General features: G+C 40.2%; 1 protein-coding gene across 2 annotated transcripts in view; it reads left to right on the forward strand.

Moving 5' to 3' along the window:
* Positions 1–22,155, forward strand: part of adcy8 (adenylate cyclase 8 (brain)) — a 304,017-nt gene extending 281,862 nt beyond the window's left edge. For both annotated transcript variants that reach the window (XM_014139104.2, XM_014139106.2), the window contains 5 exons: positions 8,287–8,445; positions 15,887–16,033; positions 20,575–20,667; positions 21,023–21,137; positions 21,418–22,155. In XM_014139104.2, coding sequence (XP_013994579.1) covers positions 8,287–8,445; positions 15,887–16,033; positions 20,575–20,667; positions 21,023–21,137; positions 21,418–21,908 — 1,005 coding nt within the window. In that variant the 3' untranslated portion in view covers positions 21,909–22,155. The remainder of the gene's footprint in view (positions 1–8,286; positions 8,446–15,886; positions 16,034–20,574; positions 20,668–21,022; positions 21,138–21,417) is intronic.
* The last annotated feature ends 2,813 nt before the right edge of the window (positions 22,156–24,968 follow it).

Raw genomic sequence — 24,968 nt, forward strand, 5'->3', positions numbered from 1 at the left:
TTACAACGAAAGCAAAACATTAGATTATGTCAGCAGAGTACCCAGCCAGAAATAATCAGACACCCATTTTTCAAGCTAGCATATAATGTCACAAAAACCCAGAAGACAGCTAAATGCAGCACTAACCTTTGATGATCTTCATCAGATGACACACCTAGGACATTATGTTATACAATACATGCATGTTTTGTTCAATCAAGTTCATATTTATATCAAAAAACAGCTTTTTACATTAGCATGTGACGTTCAGAACTAGCAAACTTCCGGTGAATTTACTAAAAATGTACTAAATTACTCACGATAAACGTTCACAAAAAGCATAACAATTATTTTAAGAATTATAGATACAGAACTCCTCTATGCACTCGATATGTCCGATTTTAAAATAGCTTTTCGGTGAAAGCACATTTTGCAATATTCTAAGTAGATAGCCCGGCATCACAGGGCTAGCTATTTAGACACCCAGCAAGTTTAGCCCTCACCAAAGTCAGATTTACTATAACAAAAATGTTATTACCTTTGGTGTTCTTCGTCAGAATGCACTCCCAGGACTTCTACTTCAATAACAAATGTTGGTTTGGTCCCAAATAATCCATAGTTATATCCAAACAGCGGCGTTTTGTTCATGCGTTCAAGACACTATCCGAAAGGTTAAAGAAAGGTGACGAGCACGACGCATTTCGTGACAAAAAAATTCTAAATATTCCATTACCGTACTTCGAAGCATGTGAACCGCTGTTTAAAATCAATTTTTATGCCATTTTTCTCGTAAAAAAGCGATAATATTCCGACCGGGAATCTGCGTTTAGGTAAACAGACGAAAGAAAATAAAGCATGGAGTCGACTTGTGCACGCGCCAAAGCCCATTGTCCTCTGATCGGCCACTTGCCAAACGCGCAAATGTGTTTCAGCCTGGGGCTGCCTCGATATCATTCAGCTTTTTCCCGGGCTCTGAGAGCCTATGGGAGCCGTAGGAAGTGTCACGTTACAGCAAAGATCCTCAGTCTTCAATAAACAGAGACAAGAAGAACAAGATCTTGTCAGAGAGGGCACTTCCTGTAAGGAATCTTCTCAGGTTTTTGCCTGCCATATGAGTTCTGTTATACTCACAGACACCATTCAAACAGTTTTAGAAACTTTAGGGTGTTTTCTATCCAAAGCTAATAATTATATGCATATTCTAGTTACTGGGCAGGATTAGTAACCAGATTAAATCGGGTACGTTTTTTATCCGGCCGTGTCAATACTGCCCCCTACCCCCAACAGGTTAAGACATGAAGGTCAGTCAATACGTAAAATTTCAAGACCTTTGAAAGTTTCTTTAAGTGCAGTTGCAAAAACCATCAAGCGCAATGATGAAACTGGCTCTCGTGAGGACCGCCACAGGAATGGAAGACCTAGAGTTACCTCTGCTGCAGAGGATAAGTTCATTAGAGTTACCAGTCTCAGAAATTGCAACCCAAATAAAGTCTTCACAGAGTTCAAGTAACAGGCACATCTCAACATCAACTGTTCAGAGGAGACTGTGAATCAGGCCTTCATGGTCGATTTCCTGCATAGAAACCACTACTAAAGGACACCAATAAGAAGAGACTTGCTTGGGCCAAGAAACACGAGCAATGGACATTAGACCGGTGGAAATGTATCTTTTGGTCTGGAGTCCAAATTTGAGATTTTTGGTTCCAACCTCTGTGTCTTTGTGAGATTCGGTGTGGGTGAACGGATGATCTCCGCATGTGTATTTCCTACGGAATGCACGGAGGAGGTGTTATGGTGTGGGGGTGCTTTGCTGGTGACACTGTCTGTGATTTATTCAGAATTCAAGGCACACTTAACCAGCATGGCTACCACAGCATTCTGCAGTGATACACCATCCCATCTGGTTTGCGCTTAGAGGGACTATCATTTGTTTTTCAACAAGACAATGAGCCAACACACCTCCAGGCTATGTAAGGGTTATTCTACCAAGAAGGAGAGTGATGGAGTGCTGCATCAGATGACCTGGCCTCTGCAATCCCCCGACCTTAATCAAATTGAGATGGTTTGGGATGAGTCAGACCGCAGAGTGAAGGAAAAGCAGCCAACAAGTGCTCAGAATTTGTGGGAACTCCTTCAAGACTGTTGGAAAAGCATTCCAGATGAAGCTGGTTGAGAGAATGCCAATAGTGTGCAAAGCTGTCATCAAGGCAAAGGGTGGCTACTTTGAAGAATCTCAAAAATAACATATTTTGATTTATTTAACACCTTTTTGATTACAACATGATTCCATATGTGTTATTTCATAGTTTTGATGTCTTCACTAATATTCTACAATGTAGAAAATAGTAAAAATAAAGAAAAACCCTTGAATGAGTAGCTGTGTCCAAACCTTTTGACCGATATTTTTTTATTCATCCAAGGGCCAGCCGTGCTGCCCTGTTCTGAGCCAATCGCAATATTCCTAAGTACCTCTTTGTGGCACTGACCACACAACTGAACAATAGTCCAGGTGCGACAAAACTAGGGCCTGTAGGACCTGCCGTGTTGATTGTGCTGTTAAGAAGGCAGAGCAGCGCTTTATTAGGGACAGACTTCTCCCCATTTTAGCTGCTGTTCTATCAATTTGTTTTTACCATGACAGTTTAAAATCCAGGGTTACTCCAAGCAGTTTAGTCACCTCAACTTGCTCAATTTCCACATTATTCACAACAAGAATTAGTTGCGGTTTAGGGTTTAGTGAATGATTTGTCCCAAGTACAATGCTTTTAGTTTTTGAAATATTTAGGACTAACTTATTCCTTGCCACTGCAGCTCTTTGTTAAGTTTTGCAGCTATTTCAGTCACTGTAGTAGCAGACATGTATAGTATTGAGTCATCCGCATACATAGACACAGTGGCTTTACTCAAAGCCAGTGGCATGTCATTCCCCTGCTCTGGGGAATTCCTGATTCTACCTGGAATATTTTGAAGAGGCTTCAGTTAAAGAACACCCTCTGTGTTCTGTTAGACGGGCAACTCTTTATCCACAATATAGTAGGGGGTGTAAAACCATAACACATATGTTTTTCCAGCAGCAGACTATGATTGATAATGTCAAAAGCCTCACTGAAGTCTAACAAAACAACCCCCACACTCTTTTTGTCATCAAATCTTCTCATCCAATCATCAGTAATTTGTGTAAGTGCTGTGCTTGTTGAATGTCCTTCCCTATAAGCGAGCTGAAAGTCTGTTGTCAATTTGTTTTCTGTAAAATAGCATTGTATCTGGTAATTTTTTTAAATCACATTTACTGAGGGCTGTTGCGGTGGCCGTATTAACGCCACACCCGCGGTCACGAGTCATGAAGGCAGTCAAATTCCATGTGACCGCTTAGTCACGGTAATTAGACTTCTCCAAGCTCTGATGCTGCTGATTGTCATTAGTAGCCTACCAAACTTGCTAACTGCCTGGTACACAGCACTCTATTGTTCATCTAATCAATGTGACATCAATGTAAATGTATTCGAAAATCTAATCAAACACTTCATGAAAGACATGAGCTCATGTTCTGCAACATTTCTATAGGCTGTGCAATTGCGCGAGAAAGCAGAGTTATGGCCTCTACTAAAAGGACGAGGATCCCATCAGCTTTCTATAGGCTAGGCCTGCTATATTTATTTCCCAACTTTCCTGATGTAAGGGGTGCGTACTGGCGGCAGAGAAGTCAGGCGCAGGAGAGCAAAAACTGATTTACAACGCAGCAGTTTAACCTGTTAGGGCTAGGGGGCAGTATTGACACGGCCGGATAAAAAACGTACCAGATTTAATCTGGTTACTACTCCTTCCCAGTAACTAGAATATGCATATAATTATTGGCTTTGGATAGACAACACCCTAAAGTTTCTAAAACTGTTTGAATGGTGTCTGTGAGTATAAAAGACCTCATATGGCAGGCAAAAACCTGAGAAGATTCCAAACAGGAAGCGCCCTCTCTGACAAGTTGTTGTTCATCTTGGCTCTTTTTATTGAAGACTGAGGATCTTTGCCGTAATGTGACATTTCCTACGGCTCCCATAGGCTCTCAGAACCCGGGAAAAAGCTGAATGATATCGAGGCAGCCTCTGGCTGAAAAACATTATCGCGTTTGGATAGTGGCTGGTCAGAGAACTCTGAGACTCACGCTCGTGCACGAGGGCACGAGATGTATTTATTTTCTCTCTCTTTGTACGTATACAGGCTTTCCCGGTCGGAATATTATCGCTTTTTTACGAGAAAAATGGCATAAAAATTTATTTTAAACAGCGGTTGACATGCTTCGAAGTACGGTAATGGAATATTTAGAATTTTTTTGTCACGAAATGCGCCATGCTCGTCACCCTTATTTACCCTTTCGGATAGTGTCTTGAACGCACGAACAAAACGCCGCTATTTGGATATAACAATGGATTATTTGGGACCAAACCAACATTTGTTATTGAAGTAGAAGTCCTGGGAGTGCATTCTGACGAAGAACAGCAAAGGTAATAACATTTTTCTTATAGTAAATCTGACTTTGGTGAGTGCTAAACTTGCTGGGTGTCTAAATAGCTAGCCCTGTGATGCCGGGCTATCTACTGAGAATATTGCAAAATGTGCTTTCACCGAAAAGCTATTTTAAAATTGGACATATCGAGTGCATAGAGGAGTTCTGTATCTATAATTCTTAAAATAATTGTTATGTTTTTTGTGAACGTTTATCGTGAGTAATTTAGTAAATTCACCGGCAGTGTTCGGTGGGAATGCTAGTCACATGCTAATGTAAAAAGCTGGTTTTTGATATAAATATGAACTTAATTGAACAAAACATGCATGTATTGTTTAACATAATGTCCTAGGGTTGTCATCTGATGAAGATCATCAAAGGTTAGTGCTGCATTTAGCTGTGGTTTGGGTTTATGTGACATTATATGCTAGCTTGAAAAATGGGTGTCTGATTATTTCTGGCTGGGTACTCTGCTGACATAATCTAATGTTTTGCTTTCGTTGTAAAGCCTTTTTGAAATCGGACAGTGTGGTTAGATTAAAGAAGAGTCTTGTCTTTAAAATGGTGTAAAATATTCATATGTCTGAAAAATTGAAGTTTTTGCATTTTTGAGGTATTTGAATATCGCGCCACGGGATTACACTGGCTGTTGAGTAGGTGGGACGCAAGCATCCCACCTAGCCCATAGAGGTTAATAAATAAAGCCATCGTTAACAGCACAATAAAGCAATGGGTACAAAACCCGTCACACACCAGCATAACGTGCACAAGCACTACAATAAACAATTCCGGACAAGGACATGGGGGGGAACAGAGGGTAAATACACAACATGTAATGATGGAATTGAAACCTGGTGTGTGTGAAGACATGACAAAACAAATGGAAAATGAAAAGTGGATCGATGATGGCTAGAAGACCGGCGACGCCGACCGCCGCCCAAACAAGGAGAGGAACCAACTTCAGCGGAAGTCGTGACAAGCACATTGTTTATCTTTACAACAGGAGTATAGCCTACCTGGCTGGCATGAACATTAACCACAGGAAAAGCATCCTCCATTCGCTATTTAAGTGCATAGATAACAATTATATTTTCCAGCTGCCCCTGTTTCGAGACAAGTGCATGATAATGGCCCATTCTAAATCAAAACAAATGTAACACATATTATTTAATATGTGTAAAGACAATATTAAATCAATAATAGTCTGATGGGTGACAGTATTAGCCTGTCACTTGTGAATGATGCCCAGCATAAGAAACTGCCTTTTTTTTACTTTTTCAATTTAACCTTTGTTTAATTAGGCAAGTCAGTTAACAACAAATTCTTATTTACAATGATGGCCTAGGAACAGTGTCTTAACTGCCATGTTCAGGGGCAGAACAACCGATTTTTTTACCTTGTCAGCTTGTGGATTCAATCTAGTAACCTTTCGGTTACTGGCCCAACACTCTAACCACTAGGCTACATGCCACCCCAAATCATATCCGCACACCTCATGTAGCCCAGCCCATAGGCCTATATGTTTTGATAAGGTTTGTATCACAAGTAAAATGGTCAAATAACTTCTTAAAATTAAGCACAATCCGCTTTACAAGGGTTTAGAGCCTAACTGGCATACTTAAGTAGCGCGTGAGTTTCACGTTTGGGGAAGCTAATTTTCACCATAAAAATGCACCTTTATATTAAAAGCATTACGTACAGTGAGGGGAAAAAGTATTTGATCCCCTGCTGATTTTGTACGTTTGCCTACTGACAAAGAAATGATCAGTCTATAATTTTAATGGTAGGTTTATTTGAACAGTGAGAGACAGAATAACAACAAAAACAATCCAGAAAAACGCATGTCAAAAATGTTATAAAATGATTTGCATTTTAATGAGGGAAATAGGTATTTGACCCCTCTGCAAAACATGACTTACTACTTGGTGACAAAACACTTGTTGGCAATCACAGAGGTCAGACGTTTCTTGTAGTTGGCCACCAGGTTTGCACACATCTCAGGAGGGATTTTGTCCCACTCCTCTTTGCAGATCTTCTCCAAGACATTAAGGTTTCGAGGCTGACGTTTGGAAACTCGAACCTTCAGCTCCCTCCACAGATTTTCTATGGGATTAAGGTCTGGAGACTGGCTAGGCCACTCCAGGACCTTAATGTGTTTCTTCTTGAGCCACTCCTTTGTTGCCTTGGCCGTGTGTTTTGGGTCATTGTCATGCTGGAATACCCATCCACGACCCATTTTCAATGCCCTGGCTGAGGGAAGGAGGTTCTCACCCAAGATTTGACAGTAGATGGCCCTGTCCATCATCCCTTTGATGCGGTGAAGTTTTCCTGTCCCCTTAGCAGAAAAACACCCCCAAAGCATAATGTTTCCACCTCCATGTTTTACGGTGGGGATGGTGTTCTTGGGGTCATGGTGTTCTTGGGGCGAGTTGAGTTGATGCCATAGAGCTCCATTTTGGTCTCATCTGACCACAACAGCATGTATATGTGCTTTCTTGAGCAGGGGGACCTTGCGGGCGCTGCAGGATTTCAGTCCTTCACGGCGTAGTGTGTTACCAATTGTTTTCTTGGTGACTATGGTCCCAGCTGCCTTGAGATCATTGACAAGATCCTCCCGTGTAGTTCTGGGCTGATTCCTCACCGTTCTCATGATCATTGCAACTCCACGAGGTGTGATCTTGCATGGAGCCCCAGGCCCGAGGGAGATTGACAGTTCTTTTGTGTTTCTTCCATTCGCGAATAATCGCACCAACTGTTGTCACCTTCTCACCAAGCTGCTTGGCGATGGTCTTGAAGCCCATTCCAGCCTTGTGTAGGTCTACAATCTTGTCCCTGACATCCTTGGAGAGCTCTTTGGTCTTGGCCACGGTGGAGAGTTTGGAATCTGATTGATTGATTGCTTCTGTGGACAGGTGTCTTTTGTACAGGTAACAAACTGAGATTAGGAGCACTCCCTTTAAGAGTGTGCTCCTAATCTCAGCTCGTTACTTGTATAAAAGACACCTGGGAGCCAGAAATCTTTCTGATTGAGAGGGGGTCAAATACTTATTTCTCTCATTAAAATGCAAATCAATTTATAACATTTTTGACATACGTTTTTCTGGATTTTTTGGTTATTCTGTCTCTCACTGTTCAAATAAACCTACCATCAAAATTATAGACTGATCATTTCTTTGTCACTGGGCAAAATCAGCAGGGGATCAAATACTTTTTTTTCCCTCACTGTATGTAAACTTCTGACTTCAACTGTAATTTCATGGGTCACCCTAAAATGTTTATTTTCATTTTACCTGAATCGTTTTTTTTGTATCCACTTTACCTTTACCTCACATAAGGGTCTGCACACACAAATTAATAGTTATTTCTCATTATATATTGTCCTCTTTTCTGGCATCTGTGATATTCTGTATTCTTGAGGCATACACAGTTCTACTGTATGGCATGATCACATGAAATGCTAACTATCCTGACCTTAACCCTAACCCCACAAACCAAGTTTTCCCTTCTAAATGGTGACAGAATGAGGAGACATTCTGTTTCTATTCAATGCAATTCAGTTCAGTGGTGGTCCTGTGTGGCTCAGTTGGTAGAGCAACAATGGACTGTTATGGATCGTGAGCTCGATTCCCGCTGGGGCCACCCACATGAAAATGTATGCACGCATTACTGTAAATCACTTTGGATAAAAGTGTCTGCTAAATATTAGTCAAGGTTTGATGAAGATGCAGAATAATTTGTGATTTTATCTGAACTTTCCTTAACATTGTACCTATTGTGGCCCTGATATTTATATTTTTCCTTCATAGCTGGAATACACTGCCCGGCTGGATTTCCTCTGGCGTGTCCAGGCCAAGGAGGAGATCAACGAGATGAAGGAGCTCCGGGAACACAACGAGAACATGCTCCGGAATATTCTGCCAAGTCACGTTGCCCGCCATTTCCTGGAGAAGGATCGGGATAATGAGGTCAGCTGGAACTTTTCTACCTTATTTTCGTCTGTTCAGGATATGTTCAACTTAATAATGTACCGTATTTATGGTCTTTTTAATAACTAATGACTTGTGTGGTCCTGTGTAGCTCAGTTGCTAGAGCATGGTGCTTGCAATGCTAGGATTGTTGGTTTGTTTCTTGCTGGGGCCACTCATAAGATATATGCAGAGCATTGCTGTAAATTGCTTTTGAAAAAAATGGCCTCTATATTATTTCAGTGTTGGGGGTCATACACAACCCAGTTTAATTTGGTTTACCTCTACTTGAACCAAACTCAAGTTACGTTACATTTGTGATTTGGAGCATGAAGAGGAGTTTTTTTCACTTCTTTACTCAACCAAAATGACACTATCGACATATTTACCTATCAAGAGCTGTCGTCAAACATTCATCACAATCGGTTCCATAAACCTCAATGTATGCTAATTACATATGCCCTTTGAGAGCCGTAATTGATTTTCCGAAAAACTTCAGACCGAAACGCGGAAAGAGGGTGGCGGTGGTCTGAACGGTCGGCCTTCAGGATGCTTCCACAAAGTGCAGCGAGAGTTAGATTCAGTCAGCCTGAAAGCTTTATAAAACAAGACACACTTTTATTAGTGTTTCCTGCTTTTAATTTGATGGTAATAACATGTCAGTTGGTGGGAGATAACCCATTGTTCTACACATCCCCATATATGAGTCAGGGACTCAGTGTTGAAGGCTTCCGAATGTGAAAGGAAAGTTTTGAAGAAGATACGTTTTTATTTATTTACAGGGTTTACCTCTGAATTCACACTTGAATTTTAACCTTAAACACATACAAAAAAATACATATAAACACATACAACCTGGTCATAGAGCGTTTCATATCATTCTGTATGTACATCTGTGACACTCCATTTAATATGATATTTTATGTTTCTTATGGTTACATCAGATGGTTACTTAAGGCAAAAACGAAAGAAGGGAGATTGGCATTTTAGCTAATTAGCAACTTTTCAACTGCTTACTACTTTTTAGCTACTTTGCAGCTACTTAGCATGTTAGATAACCCTAACCTTAAATCTTTCAGCTAACCCTTCCCCCAACCCTTTAACCTAACTCCTAACCCCTAGCCTAGTTAAAGTTAGCGAGCTAGCTAACGTTACCGACCTAGCCACCTAGCTAGAATTCTTAACATATACATTTAGCAAATTCGTAACATATTGTACGTTTTACAGATTTGTAACATATTGTATGTTTTGTAAATTCGTAACATATACTGTAATTTCCGGACTATTAAGTGCACCTGAATATAAAAAAAATATTATTTTGAACATAAATAAGCTGCACATGTCTATAAGCCACAGGTGCCTACCGGTACATTGAAACAAATGAACTTTACACAGGCTTTAACGAAACACGGTTTGTAACAAAAATAAATAGGATTTAACGAAACACGGCTTGTAACAAAAATAAATAGGCTTTAACGAAACACGGCTTGTAACAAAAAATAAAAATTAGCAGTAAGCTTTAGTTGTCTTTTTGCACTGAGTCAATTCCTCACGCTGCTGTTTCCAACGTCTTATCATCGACTCATTAAGACCAAGCTCCCGTGCAGCAGCTCTAATTCCTTTTCCAACAGCCAGATCAATCGCCTTCAACTTGAAAGCTGCATCATATGCATTTCTCCGTGTCTTTGCCATGATGAGGGTGACAAAATGACTACCGTAATCAGAATGATGGGAAGTTTGAGAGCGCTCAATTTAATCTAAACAGTAAACAAAAAAGTTGTTTGACCATAACCCGTTCGGCAATTTCATTGGTCTAATGAAAGCTTCATGCCGCCAAAAAACTGAGCACGTCACAGAATGTGTTTTTTTGGAGAGGAAAAAATTGAAAGAGGGAAAAATCCATATATAAGCCGCGTCATTGTTTAAGCCGCAAGGTTCAAAGCCTGGGAAAAAAGTTGCGGCTTATAGTCCGGAATTTACGGTAATACAAATTGTAATTTGTAACATCCACAAATAATACATACCATACGAAATGTAACATATCATACTAAATGGAGTGTCTCGGATTTACATACAGAATCATACAAAATGCTCTGAGACCAGGTTGGGGGTCAAAGACGCAGTGGCAATTTTAACATGAAAATATTGGTTGTGCAAACTCAATCAAAAAAGCTAATATGCATCAAAACCTCGACACACAAAAAGGTTATAACATTCTGGTTATGGCAATATATAGATCATCTTTGGTTATGATCAGTTTGTGTAGGCTACTTCCCATAGTCAAATTCAGCATGGGTCAACAACAGGGATCATCAACTAGATTCAGCCGCGGGACGATTTTATTTCTTGAGCGGATGGTCGGTGGGCCGGAACATAATAAAAAATTATTTCTAGACTGCAAATTAACCGCAAGAATCCCAAAGAGAGATATATATATATATATATATATGTATATATAATATTTGTTTAAAACATAATTACTTCAAACCTTGCTTACATTTGTATACAATCACATCTCTCTATTATGCGTGGGAATACTTGGGAACAGATTTCCAAAATTAAAATCAATTGGAGCTGATTTCCTGGTGTTTTTACAGTCTTTTATTTCCAATAATGAACATTTAAAAAAAAAATAAACAAATGACACAGTTTTTTGCTCAGAAAACTTTGGTTGGGGGGCCAAATAAAACCACCCACGGGTGCCAGTTGGGGAACCCTGGTCTACAATATTGCTACATTGTTAGAGTATTGGGACACAGCCAAAACACCGTTCTGGTACCAAGCTTCTCCGGTGAAGAATAAAGCAACAAAGTTTATAAAGTCACCCCCTCGCTTCATCTGTTGCATAGTTACAGTTCCATGGGTATTACAGTCTGACATCAAACATTAAGAACAAGACACGTCGCCATATATCTGCCTCAAAACAGATATTAGCAACTGCTTCCAACCATATTTGAATCTTCTTTACCAGTTTGCTTTATTTTAACGGGTGGCCTAATTTCAATGTTTAGTGGCTGATGAGCACCGAGACGTTTTATTTCTACATTTCCTTCAGAACGCTAATTTAGAAAATGATAAGATTATCAACATGATTTGTGTTTCATGATAACTTTTCAGCTCCTGTAAGTTGACACACATCAGTCCAATCAAAGTTAACAGAGAAAGACGTTGATTTATCTGTGACCAATGACCTTGAGCCTTCTTGGACTGGCACTGCCAAGGGGCACCCAAGCGGGCAGAAGAACGTGCCTGGTCCTCAGTCAGCTCTCCCAGTAGGTGCTGCTGTGTTGTTAGTGACATCACCTTTAAGCAAATCAAACGAAAACAGAGAAGATCAACAACGCCAACGGTCTGTGGTTTCTCTGGCTGCCCAGAAGGCATGGAGAGAGGCTGAAACAGCTGCATTCTGAAGCTGCCTTACTCAAAGACAATTTAAGCAAACAATAATATGATATGGAGGAGTTGATTATGCTTCTTTATCAGAATTCAATGATTTTGTTTACATTATTTGCTAACTGGTATGATATAATATTGTTCTGCGAATGAATGTCAGAATTATATGCAAAACAGCGGCATTTGCTGGATAGTGGTTGCTCTGAATGACACGTCGCCACTGCAAAGAAGACACAATTATGTCCCAGGCGTGAAGTTTTCCCTAGATGCAAATCTACAAACCAGGGAGTCAAGAATGGAGCGCAATGGGTTGATTTCATGGATGATTGATAGATTGATAGAGAGAGAGACTATGTATCAATTAATCAGTTCAAGTCAAAAACATTTTTGGGTGTATCAGACAAATAAAAGACAAATAGTTATGTTTTAATTTATAGAGCAAAATTGTATAGGTTATCTAAAACCTGTATAGACAGGAGCAAAGAGCATCCACTAAATAACATTTTACATTTTACATTTTTAACTAATTAATCTCATTAAGCCAGAGATTCATGAACTAAACCATAATTGCTCAATTGCCCACGTATGAAAAATATACATAACCTGTTACTAAGTTAACACAATTATTTACAGTACCATTGTTTAATAAGCTTGAACTTTGACCCACTACTGCATAAATTAATTCTGAATGTAGTATCATTAAAAGGACTGCTAACATGTATAGCTATTGTAGTCTATCTGAATGAATGCCTTACATTTTACATCAACTAGCATATTTGTGATGTACTAACATTGCACCCTATTGGTGATGATTTGACAGTCCCTCATAATTTGCGTTCCTGCTTAGGGGCAAGTGTAGAACTAGATGAGTTGGTGAAACGGATTAGCATACGACTGGAAAACATTGAGCTTTCCGAGCAAGTATTCGAGGAAGCACTAACTTAAACTTTTATCACAGCCCTGTTGATTACAAACAAAATAGCGAAAGCAACTTTGTTGCATTTTGTAACTCGGGATTACATATTTGGTTGTCGTGGAAAAGACGCATCGTTAAAAACATTTGTAAACAACTGGTTGCAGTTCAGAGTCAACCTGGATACTAAAGAAATCCTGAGGGAAGTATCAACAGCGTTATGCTATGGAGGAACAACATACTCCATCGTGGAAAGATCCGGCTACCTCACAAAAGAATTCTAACCCGACAGGAAAAAGAAAATGGGTAAAAGTAATGTATAATATCCCCAGGTGTAAAATAGTAAATAGCGGCTAGTTCTCAGAGAGTTTTGAATTGTCAAGAGGAGTTAAACAAGGGTGTCCGCTGTCGTCATATCTGTTTGTTATGGACATCGAAATGCTAGCTATTAAAATCAGATCAAATAGCAACATTAGAGGATTAGAAATCCAAGACTTAAAAACAAAGGTGTCCATGTATGCCGATGACTCAAGTTTTATATTAGCTAGATCCCTGCAATGTCTCATTGAAGATATAGATGACTCTCTGGACTACAACCTAATTATGATAAGTGTACAGTATTACGTATTGGATCTTTAAAAAATACAAATTTTACATTACCCTGCAGTTTACCTATAAAATGGGCTAAAGGTGAACTAGACATACATGATATTCATATCACAAAATATATAAATGAGCTCTCCACAATGAATTTCAATAGAAATCGTGTAAAAATAGACAAGATCCTGCAACAATGGAAAGGTAAATACCTGTCTATTTATGGAAAAATTGCCTTGATTACCTCCTTAGTCATATCTCAGTTTACTCACTTACTTATGGTGCTGCCTACTCCTGATTTGTTTTTCAAATCATATGAGCAAAAAATATCTTGCTTTATCTGGGACACTAAAGCAGACAACATAAAGCGTGCCTATCTATATAATGAATATGAATTGGGTGGTTTGAGATTATCAAATATAAAAGCACTAAACTTCTCTCCTAAAAGCTTCACTTATTCAAAAGTTTTATTTGTACCCTAATGGTTCTCAAGTAGATTACTAAGAAAAGCTCATCCGTTGTTTAAAAACTGCCTTTTTGCCTTTGTGCAGATTGCCATGTGTCATTTTTCATTAATTGAAAATTATACTTTTTCAAAGTATCTCTCTTTCGAACAAGCATTGCAGAGCTGGTTACAATTTCAATTTCATCCCCCTGAAGAGATAGAACAAATATTACAACAAATATTATAGCTGAACTCAAATGTGCTGGTTGATAAAATACCTGTATTTATGGGAAAGATGTTTGAAAGGGTATTTTGTTTTTAAATTATATTGTAAATTGGAATGGTAGAGTTATGTCCTTCATGTAGTTATCAGAACAGTATGGGAAGGTCTGCTCAATCCCAGAGTACAACCAATTGATTACAGCATTACCCCAAAAATGGAGGAGGCAGGCGGCAGCCAGAGGAGGCAGGGAACTGGTCTGTCTGCCAAATATAAGAAAACAAAACTGGCGGAGGAATACAAATAGCATAAATAAGAATATATAAGCTCAATTTGAGGACCAGGATGTTGACAGCTGTGCCATACAGATTGCAAAATAGTTGGGAAGAGATTTTTGATGTACCGATTCCATGGTACAGGATGTATGAGTTGATATATAAAACGACGCAAGATTCAAGACTTCGTGCTTTTCAGCTAAAATAATTATATGGAATTCTTGCCACCAACAAAATGTTGAATATTTGGGGCATTCAATCGTTGAAGCTCTGCAGATTTAGTTTTTACAGCTAATGCCGGTTTTCCTGAGCCTGGTGCCGTGCAGGTGTTTGTACACGTGCATATACACACACTCTCATTCAAATGCACACATGTGCACATACACGGACACACACACAGGTAAATAGTGCCATATGTTATGATTTTTGTTGTCCTTGATGTCTTTGTTGTTTTTTTCATTGTTGTTTTCTGTTTTCCTTTGTCTTTGTCTTTTGTTCATTTTGTTGGTCGTCGGTGCATGGAGGGGTCTTGGGGGGGTCTTGGGGGTGGGGAATGGAATATATTTTTTAAATTATTATTATTTATTTGTACTTCTTCTGGGGGGGGTCTCGGATGTTTGAGGGGCAGCTCTTGGAGGGCTGGCAGTTGGGAGCTTGGGCCGGTGGCTGATTGATCGCTGGTTCAGGTCCCTGTTTTTAAAAAAAACAACATTTTAGATCTGTCGACGTGCCCTTGAGCTGGGCGTTGACCCTGGTTGCTTCTGTGTGTCGCTCTGGATGGGAGTCTGTTAGATGACTAATGTGATGTAGTTGTTGAGTGGCTTCACTGCAAGTATATTGTATGTTTTAAACATTAAATATATATATATTTTTTTAAAGAACTAGATGTGTGACCAAGTATTGTTAATCTACAAGACTAACTAAAATGAACTTAGACCCCTTTCCTGCAGTCAAATTACTAAATCGCCTCATGGGTGGAATGCCATTCATATTTTTAATGATTTCATTATTAATAATTATAATGATTACAAATCCAGTGTTTCATTGTCGAACGGTTTTGTTATATTTCAGTCTTCTGTGATGTATATAAAATGTCATATTGGGATGCAAACTCAAAAATGAGTATATATCTCTATATCTGACATGGTACAGGTGTCTTATTTTTTGAAGCCCATTACCATGTGTGTGAGGTTTACACTTTTGTTTCAAAGTAGATTTGTTGAAGACTACCAAGAAACACTCTGTGTGACCCTGATTTAGCCCACTGCAGTAAAATGTTAAAATAAGAGTTTCAGCCATTTTTTAGGCATTATGTGCCATTAAAATTCTACCGTTGTTAAAGTCTATTTATGGAAAAAATGCCCTGATTTAACTCCTTAGTCATATCTCAGTTTACTCACTTACTTATGGTGCTGCCTACTCCTGATTCGTTTTTTAAATCATATGAGCAAATCACATGTCCCCTCCATCCTTGACCTTTTCCAAATAAGTGTATATAACTACCTGACATTGTTAGAATTCCATTATATGTAATTTTCAATGGCTTTTTCCCTGCCCCTCTTTCTTTAAACATACATTGCCCACATTTTGTTCCACAGGAGCTTTACTCCCAGTCTTACGATGCTGTGGGTGTGATGTTCGCCTCCATCCCAGGCTTTGCCGACTTCTACTCCCAAACAGAGATGAACAACCAAGGGGTGGAGTGTCTGCGCCTCCTCAACGAGATCATTGCCGACTTTGATGAGGTGGGGAACTGCAACATTGTCCTTTTCACTGTCCCGCTAAAAAGTAATTATTTTGTAATTTTTTTTTGTTTTGTTTCATTGATCGTAAATGGGCTAGACAGGGTGAAGAGACATATTTAATTATAAACCGGGTGGTTCGAGCCCTGAATGCTGAATGGCTGAAAGCCGCATACCACGGGTATGACAAAAAAAATTACAAATTTGTTGGTAACCTGTTTATAATAGCAAAATGGCACCTCGGGGGTTTGTGGTATATGGCTAATATACCACAGCTAAGGGCTGTATCCAGGTACTCTGCGCTGCACTATACAGAAATCACTCTGCCATTTCCTGGTTGCAAAAATTCAAATGGTTTGCCTAATTTCAGGTTATGTGACAAAACAAGCACATATACAGTAGTGTAGAGAAACATTGTACCATCTAAATTGCTGTGAAATATATTTTCCATAACCAAAAATATAATATTTTGAGCTGTTTGAAGTTGGTGTACAAAACCGAAAGTAAAAGATGCAAAAATGATACGTAAGAACGGGAAGCATGGAAATAGTGCACATTGAACAGATCTACCGCATCTTAGAATTGCTTTTAATGAGAATGAATGATCTATAACACATTTCTATGTGAATTTGGTCTTGCCGCCCAAAAATGTATATATTGTAGCTTTAACTAAACATTTCTGAAATGCAAATAAAAATATATATTTTGTGTGTATTTTTTACCCCACTAACATACAAATATTTTTGAACGGCTGAAGGTAGCACACACATTATTTTAGTCATTCTTATCTTACCTTAGAAGTGTTTACTTGGAAGGCTGACCAGAAACTACAGTATTTAGTTGCAATATCCCATAATTGATGTATGCTATGCTACTATTCAAACTCTCAACGGTAAGTCGATAGCCCAACTGCTATCCCAACAAACACACGTTAGGCCATACAAATTGTACTAAGTGTTTAACGGATTACATGTATTTTTTTAAGTGACGCAAGCAGCAAAGTCTATACTTTGAAGAGTCACCTTTTGCAGCAATTACAGCTGTATGTCTTGGCACATCTAGCCACTGGGATTTTTGCCCATTCTTCAAGGCAACTTTTCTACAGCTCCTTCAAGTTGGATGGGTTCCGCTGCTGAACAGCAATCTTTAAGTCATACCACAGATTCTCAATTGGATTGAGGTCTGGGCTTTGACTAGGCCATTCAAGACATTTAAATGTTTCCCCTTAAACCACTCGAGTGTTGCTTTAGCAGTATGCTTAGGGTCATTGTCCTGCTGGAAAGTGAACCTCCGTCCCAATCTCAAATCTCTGGAAGACTGAAACAGGTTTCCCTCAAGAAGTTCTCTTTATTTAGCGCCATCCATCATTTCTTCAATTCTGACCAGTTTCCCAGTCCCTGCTGATGAAAAACATCCCCACAGCATGATGCTGCCGCCACCATGCTTCACTGTGGGGATGGTGTTCTCGGGGTGATTTGAGGTGTTGGGTTTGCTCCAGACATAGCATTTTCCTTGATGGCCAAAAAGCTAAATTTTTGTCTCATCTGACCAGAGTACCTTCTTCCATATGTTTGTGGAGTCTCCCACATGCCGTTTGGCGAACACCAAACGTGTTTGCTTATTTCTTTCTTTAAGCAATTACTTTTTTCTGGCCACACTTCTGTAAAGCCCAGCTCTGTGGAGTGTACGGCTTAAGGTGTTCCTATGGACAGATACTCCAATCTCCGCTGTGGAGCTTTGAAGCTCCTTCAGGGTTATCTTTGGTCTCTTTGTTGCCTCTGATTAATGCCCTCCTTGCCTGATCCGTGAGTTTTGGTGGGCGGCCCTCTCTTGGCAGGTTTGTTGTGGTGCTATATTATTTCCATTTTTTTAATAATGGATTTAATGGTGCTCCGTGGGATGTTCAACGTTAGATTTTTTTTTTTATAACCCAACCATGATCTGTACTTCTCCACAGCTTTGTCCCTGACCTGTTTGGAGAGCTCCTTGGTCTTCATGGTGTCGCTTGCTTGGTAGTGCCCCTTTCTTAGTGGTGTTGCAGACTCTGGGGCCTTTCAGAACAGGTGTATATATTGAGATCATGTGACAGATCATGTGACACTTAGATTGCACACAGGTGGACTTTTTTTTGCAACTTCTGAAGGTAATTGGTTGCACCAGATCTTATTTGGTGGCTTCATAGCAAAGGGGGTGAATACATATGCACACACCACATTTCCTTTTTAATTATATAAAGAAAAATTGAAACAAGTAATTTTTTTTCATTTTGACTTCACCAATTGGGACTATTTTGTGTATGTCCATTACATGAAAAAAAGTTGAATCAATTTAAACTACAGGTTGTAAGGCAACAACATTGGAAAAACGCCAAGGGGTATGAATACTTTTGCACGGCATTGTATTTGAGAATGCTATTCATTGACTATAGCGCAGCGTTCAACACCATATTGCCCTCAAAGCTCATCACTAAGCTAAGGACCCTGGGACTAAACAACTCCCTCTGCAACTGGATCCTGGACTTCCTGACGGGCCGCCCCCCCAGGTGGTAAGGGTAGGTAACAACACATTTGCCATGCTGATCCTCAACACAGGGGCCCCTCAAGGGTGTGTGCTCGGTCCCCCCTCAGTCCCCTCCTGTACTCCCTGTTCACCCAAGCACGACTCCAACGCCATCATTAAGTTTGCCGAAAACAATGAGACTGCCTATAGGGAGGAGGTCAGAGACTTTGCAGTGTGGTGCCAGGATAACAACCTCTCCCTCAACGTGATCAAAACAAAGGAGATGATCGTGGACTACAGGAAAGGAGGCCCGAACACACACCCCATTCTCATCGACGGGGCTGTAGTGGAGCAGGTTGAGAGCTTCAAGTTCCTTGGTGTCCACCAACAAACTGTCATGGTCCAAACACACCAAGACAGTCGTGAAGAGGACACGACAACGCCTATTCCCCCTCAGGAGTGAAAAGATTTGGCATGGGTCCTCAGATCCTCAAAAAGTTCTAAAGCTGCACCATTGAGAGCATCCTGACTGTTTGCGTCACCTCCTGGTATGGCAATTGCTTGGCCTCCGACCGCAATGCACTACAAAGGTTGGTGCGTACTGCCCATCACCAGGGTCAAGCTTCCTGCCATCCAGGACCTCTATACCAGGCAGTGTCAAAGGAAGGCCCAAAAAATTGCCAAAGACTCCGGTCACCCTAGTCATATACTGTTCTCTCTGCTACCACACAGCAAGAGGTACCGGAGCACTATGTCTAGGTCCAAAAGGCTTCTTAACAGCTTCTACCCCCAAGCCATAAGACTCATGATCAGCTAACAAAATGGCTACCCGGACTAGCTGCTGCTACTCTCTGTTTATTATCTATGCATTGTCACTTTACCTCTACCTACATGTACAGTACATATTACTTCAATTACCTCAACTAACCTGTGCCACCCCACATTGACTCTGTACTGGTAACCTTTCTATTTAGGCTCGTTACTGTTATTTTGTTGTTGCTCTTTAATTATTTGTTATTTTTATTTCTTTGTTTACTTATTTAGTACATACTTTCTAAACACTTATTTTTTATTTAAACTGCATTGGTTAAGGGCTTGTAAGTAAGCATTTCATTGTAAGGTTCGGCGCATGTGACAAATACAATTTCATTCGATTTTTATTTTATTTAGAGTGTTAAGTTTTCAGGCTGACTAGCATCTATTGAGTTGCAATATCCCATAAATTGAATTCCGAAATCAACTTTAATTATCTTTTTAATATAATTTATTTTTTGAAAAGTGAGGTGAGCCAGCAAATAAAAATAAATAAATATTTTTTAGCCCACACATTTTTTATCCCACTAACATACTGTATATGTTTTATTTAATTCACTCATCAGAATGACATATTGGATGACTATCAAACTAGTCAAACTATCAAAATAAGCAGGGAAGGCCAGCCACTCAAAAATGTTGTTGGACTTTTGCAGTTGACAGTTGTGCTAGTCAGATGCAATGGTATGAAATATTTTAAATTAAAGGTACCACTTTGCTTCAACAGAGTACAAAAACTAGTTTGAGATCTTTCACTAAACTATTCATATCGTTTTACAGATCCTGGTGGAATGGGTGGTATCTGACAATGAGATTCTGTTCTAAATCTGCCATAGAACCGTGTTATTCACGGACGGTGTCAATGTCACCAAACGAGGCCAGAACAAGACACAAACCAGCTGCAGTCGACTAATGCCTCGCCTCTTTGGACAGGAATAGACGTGCCTTTTCCCGACTTGAAACTTGCCCCAAGATACAGCACATACTTAGGTAGCAGCTGCAGAGTGGCACAGTGGATGGATGAAGAAACACTTTTATGTGATATGGCATTGCTTTATAAGTTGCTAATGGGTTGTTTGGTATAATGAGTTGCTTACTGTGTCAATCAATCACGCGATTGATTGACCAAATCTTGTTTACCCTTGTAGTAGTGATGCGATATTGAGCACAGTTAATTAACAATGGACTGCTTGTGTTTCTTCTCTACCCTGTTCGTCTTTGTCTTTGTGTAGCTGCTTGGTGAGGAACGATTCCAGGATATTGAGAAGATTAAGACTATCGGCAGCACCTACATGGCAGTCTCCGGACTGTCACCAGAAAAACAAGTGAGCAAAATCAACATTTTGTGGTTCAGTAATTCGTGGCCATATCCTGACTTGCGTAAAACCTATATATTAACACTGACATCATTGATTTGTGCTGTTACCTTGTACATGCTGTACGTGTAGGTGCAGTAGAAAGGTATGTACAATTTGTGCACAAGGTGTAACAAGACATAAAACGCAGAACTTGAACCTTATTTCTAAAGAGGGGGTATTTTATCTGTACATCATCATGTGTGGCATAATTCTGACTCCATTTGACACTGGTAGCACTATAATCTCAATCTGTGATTCAGTTTGCACTGTCAATCTTTCTCTCTGATGTCACTCTGATTCTTGTCCCTCTCTGTGTTCATAGCAATGTGAGGACAAGTGGGGTCATCTGTGTGAGCTGGCCGACTTTGCCATCGCCCTGAACGAGAGCATCCAGGAGATCAACAAGCACTCCTTCAACAACTTTGAGCTAAGAATTGGTAAGAAATCCCATGTGCTCCCTCCCTGGCAACCACTCAAAATGAATAGACTATGAAAGTGTTTGAAATTCATTAACATACTGTAGTTTTGTCACTAGGTGGAGCTAACTCTTCTAAAACTCTCACTCGTCTTTCTTTTCCTCCCCTTTATCTTCCCTTTTTTTCTTCTCGATTTCCCTTCTCCACTCAATCATCTCATATTCCTATTTTACTTCCTCTTCCTCCTTTTCCATCCCCTTCTCTTCATTTTCGTCATCTTCCCCCTCCTACTTTTTCTCAGGCATGGCACATGGCTCGGTGGTGGCGGGTGTGATTGGCGCCAAGAAGCCCCAGTACGACATCTGGGGCAAGACAGTGAACCTGTCGAGCCGCATGGACAGCACAGGCGTGAGTGGCAAGATCCAGGTGCCTGAGGACACCTACCTGATCCTGAAGGAGCGAGGCTTCGCCTTCGAGTACCGTGGCGAGATCTACGTGAAGGGCATCAGCGAGCAGGAGGGCAAGATCCGCACACACTTCCTGATGGGCCGTGTGCAGCCCAACCCGCTCATCATGCAGCCGCGCAAGCTCCAGGGCCAGTACTCGCTGGCGGCCGTGGTGCTGGGCCTGGTCCAGTCGCTCAACCGACAAAAGCAGAAGCAGATCCTGAACGAGAACAACAACTCGGGCATCATGAAGGGCCATCACCACTACAACAGGAGGACGTTGCTGGCCCCTGGGGGGGCAGAGGTTGGCCATGCCGAAGTGGCAGATAAGACTGAGTTGCCCTGAAGAGGCCCGCTGCAAAAAGGAAGGGAGGGAGGGGACTTGACAGGACTGTGCTTTCTGTTTTCATCCACCCTCATTGCATCGATTTGTCCATTCATCCATCTGTCCAGCCATCCATCTATCTATCCTTCTGACAATTCAATGTTCTGCCTACTATACCCCCTAACCCCTTGCCTGGTGTCAATGTTTCTGTTTTGTATTTCTTTTATATAAGAGAACACAATAAAGGAGTTAAATTTTTTATAGATTACTTGTGTCTGGTGACTTTTTTATTTTGTCAGTGCTCGACATTCATACAACAATTCTTGCCCTTGTTGTTTATTTTCTGCTCAGACGTAAGTAGCTGGACCATGTGTTAGAGCCGGACTGGATCGTGAACCTGCATGACACCCATCTCCCAGGAGTGTTGTCTACGTAGACAGGCATTTAGAGTTGCAAAAATCTGTTAACTTCGCAAAAATTCCCCCTTCCTACCCTTTGCCAAAATGTTCAGGTTTTCAATATGTGTCTGACAATGGTGGTAAGATCAAAACATCACTTCAATATAAAATATAAACATTTGCTAGTTGGCATGTTGGAGTTTCTTCTTTTATCCCTGTTTATACCTGGTTCTAACTTGTGACCTTTCCTGATCTTTCCTGGTCCACATTATGATTGTGCCTGTTAGCACCAGGTTTAAACGGGGCTCTAAATATCATCTCCTAATCTACACAAAACATCTTAATTGTTTTGACTGCTTTGAGAGCTTTTAAAAACACTAATTATATTCGCTGCAATGGGGCTAACTGATCTAGGATCAATCACTTCATTGCAAATTAGTTTAGAGGCATAGAGTGCAAGAGGCTGTTGCTGTCCGAGCCACCTATTGGATAGATGAGTTCCATTTGTGCTATGTCTCTGATGATAGTGAGGCATTAGTTAATTGTGATGAGGGAAATTAACAACTCAAATGAGTCCTGTGAGAATCACCTCCCAACCCACTGGGCACACACTGGTTGAATCAATGTTGTTTCCACGTCATTTCAATGAAACAACATTGAACCAACGTGGAATAGACGTTAAATTGTCTGTTTCCCAGTGGGATTTTGTTCAACATTCTAGCGCTAGAGGAGTGCAGAGGTAACATTTTTCTCAGCTCAATGATAATAAGAGTATTGTGGATAGTCAGATTAATGTAATAGTTTGTTTAAAATTATTACATGCTTTGTAAAAATCCCTAATAATCCTGTTTACATGGACACATCTGAAATGAGGCTACCTGATGGGACTTAAATAAATGAAGAAAATCGGCAATCAAAAATCAATGCTCTACCACAGTGACCATGTTCATTTTGCGAAGGCTATTTGATTCCGGACATAAAACGTTTGTATGTGAAAACTATTTGTAAGATGTATATTTTCAGTTTTTCTGAATATACTTCACTCATTCATAAGAGGGAGGCTTGCGCTACTGAAGCTGGCACATGCGCAAATCAAATGCACTGCTGGAACACCGATTAATATACTGTTTACATGTCCTAATAATTTTAAAGATTGCTCAGAAAACCAGGTGTTTTAATCAGCGTATGCTTATTTCAATTTTGAAATTATGCCGATTAATGTTATTTCAATATTCGGAAAACTGCCATAATCAGTTTAATATCGAATGATTAGTGTGCATGTAAATGTACTCAATGATTGTAAGCTTATTGATGCAGGTTTGCTGGCTAAGGTTATTACAGTCTGGGTGTCTACGGTTCAATCTCGTGGCTTTTGCCTTGTCTCCGCTCCTTTATTTTCACAGTTTGTAGTTAAGTGTTAACTCCAAGTGTAATACAGTATGTTACTACATACACAGATATATATATATATATATATAATGATAGGGGGACCCTAAATATTCCACTAGATGGCAGTAGATGATCACTCCAATGCCCTCTCTTACATCCCAAATGTTATTTTTTCCACAAGCTACAGCCGACAAAGGGACCTGAAGAGTAGATACAATTGCTTCAGCTAACCAAAGTCCTGGTGAGCAGCTAATTAGTCAATCCAGGTGTGCTAAAAAAGCATTTGAGCAAAAGCATGCATGAAGGTTCCTCTCCAGAACCAGGTTTGAACTGCCCAGATCTAGATCAAATTAGGCTACTTAATAATGTGATATCCTCTAATACTTTGATTGGGAGGACAATATGTCAGTTCATGCTGCAAGAGCTTTGATAGGTTGGAGGACATCCTCCGGAAGTCATCATTATTGTGTAAGTCTATGAAAGGGGGTGAGAATCACGAGCCTTCTAGGTTTTGTATTGAAGTCAATGTACCCAGAAGAGGATGGAAGCTTGCTGTCCTTCGGATACACCATGGTGCTACCCTACAGTGCTGTTGCGGCTACTGTAGACCTTCATTGCAAAACAGTGTGTTTTAATCAATTATTTGGTGACGTGAATATAGTGGTTCATCCTTTAACCTCTTGACGGTCGCTTAGGATAGGGGGCGCTACAGCAATTTTCGAAAAACATTCATGCCCATTTTAAACGGCCTCCTACTCAAACTCAGAAGCTAGGATATGCATATAATTAATACTTGTGGATAGAAAACTCCCTAAAGTTTCCAAAACTGTTTGAATGGTGTCTGTAAGTATAACAGAACTCATATGGCAGTCAAAACCCCGAGACCGATCGTAACAGGATGTGGAATTCTGAATTGCGGACTCAACTTCATCACTTTGCCTATAAATCACACCGTGAGCAATGGTTCATTGAGCACTTCCTATTGCTTCCACTAGATGTCCCCAGTCTTTACAAAGTGGTTTGAGTCTCCAACTGTGAAAACTGACAGAATGAGAGGCTGTGGAAAGTGATCACATGAGGAGGGCCATCACCATTATGATGCCGGCGCCCCTGGCTACCCTCCCCTTTTGAAACGTTTAGAAAGACAATGCAATCGTCCCCCTTGAATCTTATTGGAGCTCTGGTTGAAAAAGGCCTTAAAGATTTATGTTATACAACGTTTGACATGTTTGAACGAACCTAAATGAAAAAAAATGCATTTTATTGAAAGAGGAGTCCCGCGGCCGACGGAACT

The sequence above is a fragment of the Salmo salar genome, chromosome ssa14 (genome assembly GCF_905237065.1).
Source record: "Salmo salar chromosome ssa14, Ssal_v3.1, whole genome shotgun sequence".
In the NCBI taxonomy this organism is placed as follows: domain Eukaryota; kingdom Metazoa; phylum Chordata; class Actinopteri; order Salmoniformes; family Salmonidae; genus Salmo; species Salmo salar.